At 44.4% G+C, this 11,005-nt stretch overlaps 1 protein-coding gene across 4 annotated transcripts; it reads right to left on the bottom strand.

The window, feature by feature from the left end:
• Positions 1–892: 892 nt before the first annotated feature.
• Positions 893–5,107, bottom strand: TMEM177 (transmembrane protein 177). 4 transcript variants are annotated; one of them, XM_028742797.2, is made up of 2 exons: positions 4,225–5,107; positions 893–2,049 (listed from the first exon to the last, which is right to left on the bottom strand). In XM_028742797.2, the coding sequence occupies exon 2, from the start codon at positions 2,033–2,035 to the stop codon at positions 1,100–1,102; it is 936 nt and encodes a 311-aa protein (XP_028598630.2). In that variant the 5' UTR covers positions 2,036–2,049; positions 4,225–5,107; the 3' UTR covers positions 893–1,099. The 4 variants fall into 4 exon arrangements, with proteins under 4 accessions (XP_028598630.2, XP_028598619.2, XP_028598646.2 ...); XM_028742786.2 differs by having other exon boundaries at positions 4,270–5,106; XM_028742813.2 differs by having other exon boundaries at positions 4,206–4,229.
• Positions 5,108–11,005: the final 5,898 nt, after the last annotated feature.

The following is an 11,005-nucleotide window of genomic DNA, read 5'->3' as shown; positions in this document are numbered from 1 at the left end:
TATCACTTGACGGTGTATGTTTTCATTCCACAGAGTGGGAAGTGACAGAGACAGGATGTTTTGGTATTACTGTGTTCCGGAAAGTGGGACTATTGTCCTTTGTTCTTTCTCTCTGCTGTCTGATGAGAAAGAGGAAGGAGCTAAGTCAGAATGCTCCGAGTGTATTATATGTAAATAAATGTAGATTAGCCAAAATGCTGACCTACTGAGTTCTGTTACGCAAACTGCGAATACTCTGCAGGATCCCTAAGTGTGCTGATGCTTCTTGGTATCAGTTGCTGTGATGTTTGGGCTGAAGAAAGCTTTTGAAGCTCCTGAACAACCGACCAGGAGGGAGAGAACACGCCAGTCGGGCATGTGTCTCTGCCAGGGCCCTACACGAGAGTAGGACGATCCTAACAGTGCAATGGGTCAGTGCATCTGGCTGTTCATGTTAAGATTGTGGTTAGGATAACAACTGGCATTATGGAATCAGAATGGGGGAACAGCATTTACACTAGATGCAGGTTTACACTGGGGAATAACATGGAACCATACAGGGCACCAGTAGCCTCATAGTCTCTGCTGTAAGTTTCAGCGTTCTCAACACATGGATCCAATATTTAGCTAAACTTTCCTCCATAATCCACGAGGACTAGAAACTTGCTTCCTCCATCTTTTCTTTAGATGTTCCTAAAGACACCAAGTTACATGGCAGTTCTGCACCTGCCCACAGCTCTGCACGCCACCCGCACTTTACATTAACAAGAGCACATCATGCTGCCCTCTGCATTTTATGTTCATTCAAAATAATATGCAAAATAAAGAGAATGCTAGCTCTTCCAGCTCCGTGCTTGGCAAGTAACACTCCCTCAGAGTTTTAAGATGGAATTTAGAGGCATGTAGGACACAGAACCTTTGAAGCGAGGCTTTAATTTTTAAAGACAACCAGTGCATCCAGGACAGGGAGGGAAAATAAAATCAAGCCCCTTCTCCTCCCCGCCCTCCAAATAATAATAGTTGAAATGCTAATGAAATCATATGAAAAGTGAAACCAGGCTGCAGTGTTCCAAAGAGAATACATAATCTACAAGCTCAAAATTCAACAGTGCCTCTACTCCTATGCCTGGGGCATGCTTAAAATATTGATAATCAAGTCTCTTCTGGAAGTGTATGATGCATGTTTTAATCTGAACCAGTATCTTGGGAAAAGATTGCCACTTGGGGCATATATCCGCTCTCCTTTCTTGCCCATGAGCGTGCGGAAAATCTTGTTCTGGGACAGAATTTTATTATAGAACTCCACTCCACCTCTAGCAAAGCTGGTGGAAATGGTGGCTGTATTTCTGTCTGTCCTGTAATCCATTGCCTGACTCACAGCGTCGTACGATAAACAATAGCCCACAAATCCAATCGCCATTACAGCCACGTTGTAAAGGCCTCGTAAGAGCACGGGACCTGAATACAAGCCCAGGAGCTGCTTTATGGCTACCCCAGAAATCCAAGTCCCAGCTAAACAAATGGGTGCAACAGCAGCACATATGAAGGGTCCGTTGCTTTGCAAGTACATGAGCTCTCTTGCAATGGCAAACTTCTGAGCCTCCGGAGAAAGGTTCAGGGCCTCCTTCAAGGCCAGGCCTTCTGTGCTGTCCCAGTCCACTTCTTTGCCTTCAATCATAACAACGTGGCTGGCAGTCCTGTTATCATCACTGGCTGCACCACTGAAATGGGCAGGAATGCCCACGACACAGCCTGCAGGCAACCATGGAAGCCCAGCGCTCACCGGGTGGAAGCTGTAGGCCACGAAGGCTTGGTAACGATTTGCTGATTTTACTCTGACGTCACTGATGATGTCACGGAACAGGATCTGTAATTTTCCTGAGAGCTCCATTGGTTTCCCCTTGGCCCAAGCCTGATACAATGGTCTGAATGTCTCCTCAGGAAAGATGTGAAAAGTCAGGTTAGCACCAAAGAGTCCAGCACAGGAAACTGCCAGGAAACCAGTCCTGTGCCTCTCCACCATGGCCACTGTCTTCCAAAGGAACCGAACTGCCATATTCAGCTGCTAGCCTGTTCAATTTCAAGACAAGTGATGAATTAGCATACTTACACATAAGCTCCATTTACGCTATACAGTCATACTACGGGTTAAAGACGCTTCGGGTTAAATATTTTCAGGTTGCGTCCCGCGGCGACCCGGAAGTAAAGGAACGGGTTACTTCTGGGTTTCGCTGCTCGCACATGCTCAGATGCTCAGAATGACGTCACGTGCATGCGCAGATGCGGCGAATCGTGATCCGCGCAGGTTGCGTTCTGCTCATGCTGCGAACGGGGCTCCGGAACGGATCCCGTTCGCATCCAAAGGTACCACTGTACATTTAAAACAGTATCATGCCACTTTAAATGGTCATTGCTTTTCCCAAATAGTGCTGGGAAGTATAGTCTCTTAGGGGAGCTAAGAGTTGTTAGTAAAGGTAAAAGGACGCCTGACCATTAGGTCTAGTTGCGGACGACTCTGGGGTTGCGGCGCTCATCTCGTTTTATTGGCCGAGGGAGCCGGCGTACAGCTTCCAGGTCATGTGGCCAGCATGACTAAGCCGCTTCTGGCAAACCAGAGCAGCACACGGAAACGCCGTTTACCTTCCCGCCAGAGCGGTACCTATTTATCTATCTGCACTTTGATGTGCTTTCGAACTGCTAGGTTGGCAGAGTTGTTAGCACACCCCTATTCTCCTTACAGAGCTACAGTTCTCAGAGTGGTTTAACAGTCAATACCTCTGAGAATTGTGAGGGGAATGGGGACTCCTAACAACACTCAGACAGTTCCCAGGAATCTTGGGGGGGGGGGGGGGAACGACGGACCATGACTGGTTAATCACAAAATGGTGGCAGTAGGAGCCTGGCTAATCAGAAAGGACAAAGTAACTTGTTCAAGCAGCTGAATACAAGGCAGAGTTTGGGTTCGAAACCACTCCTTTGGTCCCACAGTTTTCTGCTGCAAACTGAAAACCCATTTCAAAGGTGGTAAAAGTGAAATAAAACTTGTCCAAAAAATTGTGCACAGGGCAAAGCTGGAGCCCAGAACACAAAATCGAGTGTTCGGATGCTAAATACATTTTCCAAGGTTAACTTTTTGTCCTGAAATCAGAGTTCCCATTTCACAGGTAGGGATGTGAGCACTCACAAAAAAATCAGCATTAGTATTTATCTTCTTGGTCCCAGATGTTGTAGTGTAGTGTATATAACGAAATACTTTGTTGCTAGTTAGTCTCAGGCAGTAGATATAAAGAGAGTGGATATCAAGCTAGGACTTGCGAGACCCAGGTTCAAATCTCTATTCAGCTCACTGGTTTACTTTGGGTTAGTCATTATATCTCAGCCTAATCTACCATGCAGGGTTCTTATGAAGATAAAAATGACAGAGAGACAGTTATGACATATGCATAATATGTTAAGGGTGCTTCTGGACTGCCTCTGTTTTGGGGGGTGGGATTCAATCACATACAAATTTGGGTTACAGTTAGTTAGTCTGGCACTATTGCACTACTCCTCCCCACCCCATCAGACTCTTTGCAATCAGGAAAGTGATAGGAAGATGGAATAATACGACACTGTGGAAACCTCCTGCAAACAAATAATTTTGAATGCCAAAGACTGGTCATCTGGAAGCAACCTAAGTAACAATAATACGTGCCTACAAGCAGTGCTATTTTTCTAGAAAAAGAGGTGCTGGAACTTGTCATTAATACCTCCCTTGTTCTCTTAAAATGGCAATGGTGTCCATCTGAGAGGTGCCGGAACTGAGTTCTGGTGAGTTCCAGCTGAAAAAAATCCTTGCCTACAAGGCCAGTATTATGTCATGCTTTTTATGTATTAAATGTCATGCTTTTTATAGCGTATCACAGACATAGCATAAAACAGATGCCACCCTAAACGCTAATTTGCCAAAATAGCAGGTCATGCAACAAGATAACAAGTCAACCCATACTAATTGCAGATCGCAGAATTTAGCTGGGGGGGGGGGCTGAAAGAACTCCTCTAATTTTGCATCTAACTGCAACTGCTTGTATCCATGCTTCGTTCTGTTTTGTGCCCCTTCCATTTACAAAGGCAATTCTGAAACACAATTAAACGCGCATAAAGGCATTAAAAAACTACAAGGATCCCCTTCCGTTTTTAAGCACTGGAAATGGGCAGGCGCTAAGGATAAGGACCTGATCTCCTACCAGCAGAATGGGCCAATACCTCTTTTAGCAACGCGGTGTTAAATCCCAACTCATTTCTACCTACCCACACTCCACCCGCAGCAACAGCAGCAGCTTGAACTAATATACCGGAAAGGGAAAACGCACGTGGGTGCCGTAAAGAAAGTCAGCTGCTGAGAAAGCGGCGTGCTCAAGTTTAGCAGGAGAAAATAGCCGGCGGGAGTTCCGGGTTGCCTTGGCGACGAGGAACCCCTGCTGTTGCAAAAGGCATTGGAGCCCCCCCCCCCCCCCAACCGCCGGGCTATAATTGGACCTTTCCGCTGTCTTCCTCTTGTGGTTCTCGATTTTGCCTTAGGCCGTTTTCCTGTCCAGGAGGATGGAGCGGGGAGGAAGACGCATATAATATATCCCACAAGGCAGCCAACACGAAGAGGTTTATTGAGCAAAGCTGAAATGCAAATCCGGGGAATTTGCAAATGCAAACTGAAATGCAAACGGAGAGAGAAAAGAAAGGGGGTTCCCTCGAAGTAATATATATGTGCAAATCATCCTTTGCAAGGGCGCGTTGCTCGGGCCAGTTACCCACGAGCCAGCTCCTTGGAGGGGCTTCTTTGCGAGCAGGGCTGCGCTGCTCATCTCCTCCCTGCAGCCCTTGGCGAGGAGGGCCTGCCTGACTCATAGCCCCCCCCCCCGACTCCGACCCCTCTCGTTTCCGCCAAGCTGCAGGCATATAGGCAGCGTTTGGCTTCGCCCTGCCGCCCCAGAGGCGCGGAGAAAAAGCGCAGACTGGGCAGCTGCCGAGCTGGCTTGCCATGCCTGCTGCCCTCGCCTACTACCGCGGACAGCTGCGCAGCCCGCCAGGAGCCTCGGAGGAACAGAGCAGCTATTGATCGTGGCCGGGCTGGGAGAGATCTCTCACAGGAGAGGCATTCTGCGAGAAGCGTCCCGCTCTCTCTCAAGTCCTTCTGCTTTGTTGCGCCGCCTTGTTAGGGGGTTAAGGTTTTTAAAAGGAAGTGTGTATATGTGTGTGGCGGGTAGGCGGGGGTGATAAAGGCTACTCGCCTCTCAAAATAATCGCAATTACGTTCCCTTAATCGCAGTCAAGAGGGTCGTTGTTGGGGGCTTCTTCCCCCCTTTTCTTTTGCACAACAAATGCACGATTGTTATTTCTTGGGCCATGCAATTTCCTTGGAGCTTGTGCTTCTGTTGTCATGATGATGTGGCCGAGTGTGTTACAACTAACTTTCCTCCCCGGGAATGCACTGGTTTTTGGAGAGAGCTATGAAGCGCACTAATGTCTGGGAAGGCTATACTGATTTGCAAACTTCCGTTGTATAATATTAGCCGTGAAAATGATACAAAAAAACCTGTTGGTGTGATACACACAGCAAAAGAGCAGCAAAATAAACCCACCTCTCAGCCACTCTTTTGTAGATCTTCTTTTAGAATAAATATATATTAAATTGTTTACAAATTGTATGCACTCTTCTGTGATTTGTCGTTGTCGTGTCTGACTCTTTGTGACTCCCATGGACCAGAGCATGCCAGGCACTCCTGTCTTCCTCTGCCTCCCGCAGCTTGGTCAAACTCATGTTCGTAGCTTCGAGAACACTGTTCAACCATCTCATCGTCTCTTCTGTGATAGAGTTTATGATTTCTCTAACGTGGATCATGCTAGCCTTTTATGGTCATTACGAGACTTGCACTTTGAGCCTGGAAGGATAAACACCCATCGTTTATGACACAATGCCTTGAGGACCATCCTGGCTACATTGGAAGATACTCATAGACATCTGTTTCATGTGGATACCCATATAAACAACTGGAGGGCTTATATTAAACCAGAAGTATCTAATGTGGTAACCACCTGCTATTGTTGGCCTGCAACTCCCATCATCCCTTACCATTTACCATACTGGCTGGGGCTGATGGGAGTTGGAGTGCAAAAACATCTGTAGGGCACCATATTGATTACCCATGTACAGTGGTACCTCGGATTACAGACGTTTCAGGTTACAGACGCTTCAGGTTACAGATTCCGCTAACCCAGAAATAGTACCTCGGGCTAAGAACTTTGCTTCAAGATGAGAACAGAAATCGTGCGGTGGTGGTGGGAGGCCTCATTAGCTGAAGTGGTACCTCAGGTTAAGAACAGTTTCAGGTTAAGAACGGACCTCCAGAATAAATTAAGTTCTTAACCTGAGGTATCCCTGTATTAATGTTTAAGTTTGGATGGATGCATTGGTGGTTATTGTAGCCTTAATATGAGCCGTTGATGGTTTTTAAGAAATTTGTTATTTTTCATATATTATTTCTTTTTCTTTCATAAAAAGGTGTTTATATTCCCTTATATTCCCTCACTTAGTTAAATTTGCAAATAAAAAATTAGCGTATGTTTTAATTTTTGATCAGTAGCAAGTTTCTTGCTATCATCCAAGTTTCTCACTACACTCATGAACAAAAGTGATGGCTAAAGATCCTGGTTTTTAAAGATTCTTTTATTTGCATTGTTGTATTTATTAGCAGCGCTACTCTTAGAAGTAGTGATGGGCTGCTTGTGGGCCAATGTATTAAAGCTGAATCCTGATAAGACAGAAGTGTTGCATGTCTGAGGACTTGGGACTGAGAGGTGGAAGAATCAGGCCTGTAGATTAAGAATGCTCCTTGACCCAACATTGTCACTGAAGGCTTCAGGGGCCACAGTGGCTAGGAGTGCCTATTTCCAGCTACAGCTGGTTTCCTAGGTATGGCACCCTTTGGACAGAGATTACTTGGCCACTATGTTCCATGCTGTGTTAACTTTCAGATTGCTTCTAAAGTTATTACTAAAGCTTTGTGTTTGTTTTGTGTCACAAATCCCTTTTTATTGCTTCCACACAGTGTGAATTGATACAATAATGTAATTTCATAGTTAACACCTTAAACACAACACTCTCAGATTACCTCCAAACATGTATCAAAGTTCTGTCCTGAGTTTTTGATGCAACCCCCAGCAGTATCACTTTTTTTTTTAGCTCTCTTTTTAGATGGGCTGATAAAAACATAGGTACTGATTTTAAACTTTATAGGTTATTTCATACTGTTGGATTGCAGCTTGATATTATTTGCTGTTGCCAGCTGCTTTGGACTTCCATTTGGATGGAAAAGTGAGGTAATCACTGAAATGAAATAAATAAACTATGCACAGTCTTCCACATGCAGCTGTACCATAGATTTACATAAACAAACTGTGATATGTTAAATCTAACAGTGCTTCTTAATGGTACTGTACTGATTTTTGTTCAGACTGGCGTAACTTTTTCAGTCAGTCTGCTAGGTGGTGCTAGAGGACATGCTCTAAGCTAGTCATTTAGTGTGGAAATATATACCGGTATATATATTGATGTATTAACTGAAAGCAAATCCGTGTAGGATTATGCCTGATCTTCTGTCTACACTATTCTGCATAAGGCTTTGTTGACTGCTGCCACATTAATTAAGGTGTTGGCTCTTATGAATGATGAGGTAGGAAAACTCTGGCTGCATGAGTCCCTTTTTGGATAGTGAACGCCATTTGTTTGTTTGGAATAGTTTTAATTGTCAAGCACTTGGTGCTCTTTATGGAGACATTTATTTGTTCTATTTTTTGAACGTACCCCCAAACACCTCCCCACATGGTTCTTTTCTTCCCACCTTCCCTATTTACTAAGGAATAAAAACCACCTGTGCCAAACCTTGATGTTTGAAAACCGACAAATCTATAGATTGAGCAGCTGCTGTAATGCATTGGCTGTTTGATGGAAGATTTCAGGGTCATTGCTAGCACGAAGCCAGACCAATGTACCCAAAATATGAAGAGAAATTTGTCCTGTCATTCACCCAATATGGTAAACGCTTATTTTTCATACATGGAGATGCTTTGTGTAGGGAGGTTGTAGTGTAAAACAATCACTAGGTGACAAGTTTCATTTGCTTATGAATAGCAAGTTGCAAATGCTAGCATGCTATTGTAAGACAAGTCAAAACGTCATGCATGCCTATTTGTCATAAAGCTCAATGATCCTTGTGATGGCTGTCCACATATCACAAGGGTCTGAACATGGGAACATAGAAAGCTGTCAGACACCTGGTCCATTTAGTATCGTCTACACTGACTGGTGGTGGCACTCCAGGACAATGCAGAAAGGTTTTAAAATCAGAAATGCAATGCAATGGCTGGCAAACCTACTGAATTAGCAAGTGTGTCAGCTTCTTGCAGTTCATGTACAGTACCCTGCAGTTGCACATCTGCCTTCAGGGATTAGGCAACTGATCTGCAGCACTGTTTAGGCTGTGAACACACCATACATTTAAAGTGCATGGGAGAAAATATTGGGACCCATAGCCTACCCCCCTCACAGAACTACAGTTCCCTGCACCTTAACAAACCACAGTTTAGGGGAAGTCACATACTTCAAATAGAGTATACATTTCATTATGCCTCAGCAGTGTAGAACCCATTGCAAATTCCTGCCTTGGCAGCATAAGCTTAGCTGTCTTTTTCCTTCTAAGATGGCATTCCTCTTCCACCCCCGGCTTATGTTTTATTTGATTCCATAGGCCTTCCTGAAATGCAGCACGTATAATAAAGCTGTTGTTTTGAGTATTATGCGTTAAGTATTAGAAGAAAAACAGCCCTGAGTCTAAATTAAGAAACTGCTTATTCCTGTTTCTCATTCCAGCTGGTTTTCAGAGAATGAATTAATGCCCATAAAAATCCGAAATAACACTACGTTGGAGCACATAAATACTTTTAATTTGTAGATGTACCATTTGCCACTACAGGAGCCCATCTAGTAAAGTGGCAGTTGTAATAAACGCCAGTAAAGAATTAAAGAAAAGACCCTTTCGTTCAACCTTTCCCAGGAATAATGTATGTACACGGACAAGAGCGAGGACCTGTAATGCTTCCTGAATACAGGTCACTTGTGATGCAAGCCATGGGTATTACAGTCCCCAATGTGCTGCGCCGCTTGCCATCTGCAGTTCACCATGCTGTTATGAGTCATTGTAACACCATCAGCAGCAGTCCTGACCCTCACATGGTATTGATCTCATACACATTTCTCATGGCAGTCTGAGTCTACCAGTGTTCTGACACTTGTTTCCTGAGGGAGGAGGAAGCATCCTTTCCCAAATATCCTGCGACAGCTGTGCATAAGAAAACAATCACATGCATCTCCCTATTGGCGTGCCCATTATGTGTGAGGAAATTTCCCTCTCCACACTATGGCAAACACTGGTGGATTCAGTATACGGTGGAAAGAAGCGTCTCTTAGGCCTACACACCCACACCCCGTGCTTTGGGAGTGAGGATGCTTTCCTGAGGTATTGTCTCATAAGGTTAATGGTATTCATGCAGCCAAGTGGAATAGACCCTTGGGTCAAAAATGGAATCTTTTATAGGTGGGCGCAAGCTAGGGGCCCACAGGGATCTAAAGTTATGGTTAGATCTGGTGGAGAATTGTAGCCCTCAACTTGAACAGTGCAGTGTAAGAGGAAGGATTTAAACCAGAATTGGGGGACTTCTTGCCCTTGGCCATGCTAGCTGGGGCAGATGGGAGCTGGAGCCCAGCAACACCTGGAGGGCCACAGGTTCCCCACCCCTGGCTTAAACCCTTCCACTTCAAACCCTAAACCTGAGCACAGTTGTGCTGCAGCACTGTGGAGGTTTTTATGGGGTTGGCTGAATGGTACAGCTCCTGGTTTTGTGACATTTCACACGCCGCATGATCACCTTAAGAAGACCTCTGAGAGAAGCAGGTGGTCATGGATGAAGCCTGAATGCCCTATCAGCAGTGTGGGGAAATTGTGCACCAGCTACCCTAAAATGAGATCAATCAGAATCTGTCTGTTAATCCTCAGAAATCCTTTAAGAAAATATAATCTTAGCTAAAAAAATGTTCACAGGGAGCTATTTACCCTAACTTGTTTTGCATCCCTTCCCTTTCTTTGTTTAACAACTACTGGCTCTATCACCAACACTTCTGTGCTTTAATCTGATTGGGTGTTTCCAGATGACCTTCTTATTGTGTATTCAACTTGTTTTGTTTGCAGGGAGATTAAATGATGTTGCACCACAGCAAGTGTTACCTCACACTTTCCAGTGCATTTCCCCTTTAGTCTCCTTATCTCAAAATGTCCAGTCTTTTGGAGAAGCAGATTTGTTGTGCAGGGCCGTCCAATTGACGTTAATTTCACAACTTGAATTTGCCAGTGTGTGACTGAATCCCACCTGAAAAAACAGTGACAGTGTGGAAGCGCTCCAAGATTCAATTCACTTCTTGCACCAACACAGCTTCAGCAAGTTTGTAGTACCAGAGTGTCTGCCAAATGCCATCTTGCAGAGAAACCACTGGATTTTTTAAAAATAAAAATAAATAGATTTTATTTATCATTTAAAAATATATCACAAAATCCAGAAGAGAACAAAAAACAAAACAAAAAAACTCTTCACAGATCAATATTACACAAAATATCAGTGCATATAGTAGTACAGTGGTAACTCAGGTTACATACGCTTCAGGTTACAGACTCCGCTAACCCAGAAATAGTGCTTCAGGTTAAGAACTTTGCTTCAGGATGAAAACAGAAATCATGCTCTGGCAGCGCGGCGGCAGCAGGAGGCCCCATTAGCTAAAGTGGTGCTTCAGGTTAAGAACAGTTTCAGGTTAAGAACGGACCTCCGGAACCAATTAAGTACTTAACCCGAGGTACCACTGTACTTATACCCCATACCCAATGTTTAATTTACCTATTGTCATGGATAGATGGATGGAATGAAAGATAGATAAATAGATTGA

The sequence above is a fragment of the Podarcis muralis genome, chromosome 1, assembly GCF_964188315.1.
Source record: "Podarcis muralis chromosome 1, rPodMur119.hap1.1, whole genome shotgun sequence".
Taxonomy (NCBI): domain Eukaryota; kingdom Metazoa; phylum Chordata; class Lepidosauria; order Squamata; family Lacertidae; genus Podarcis; species Podarcis muralis.
Note: the sequence above shows the minus strand (reverse complement) of the source record. Positions and strands in the feature narration are given on the sequence as shown.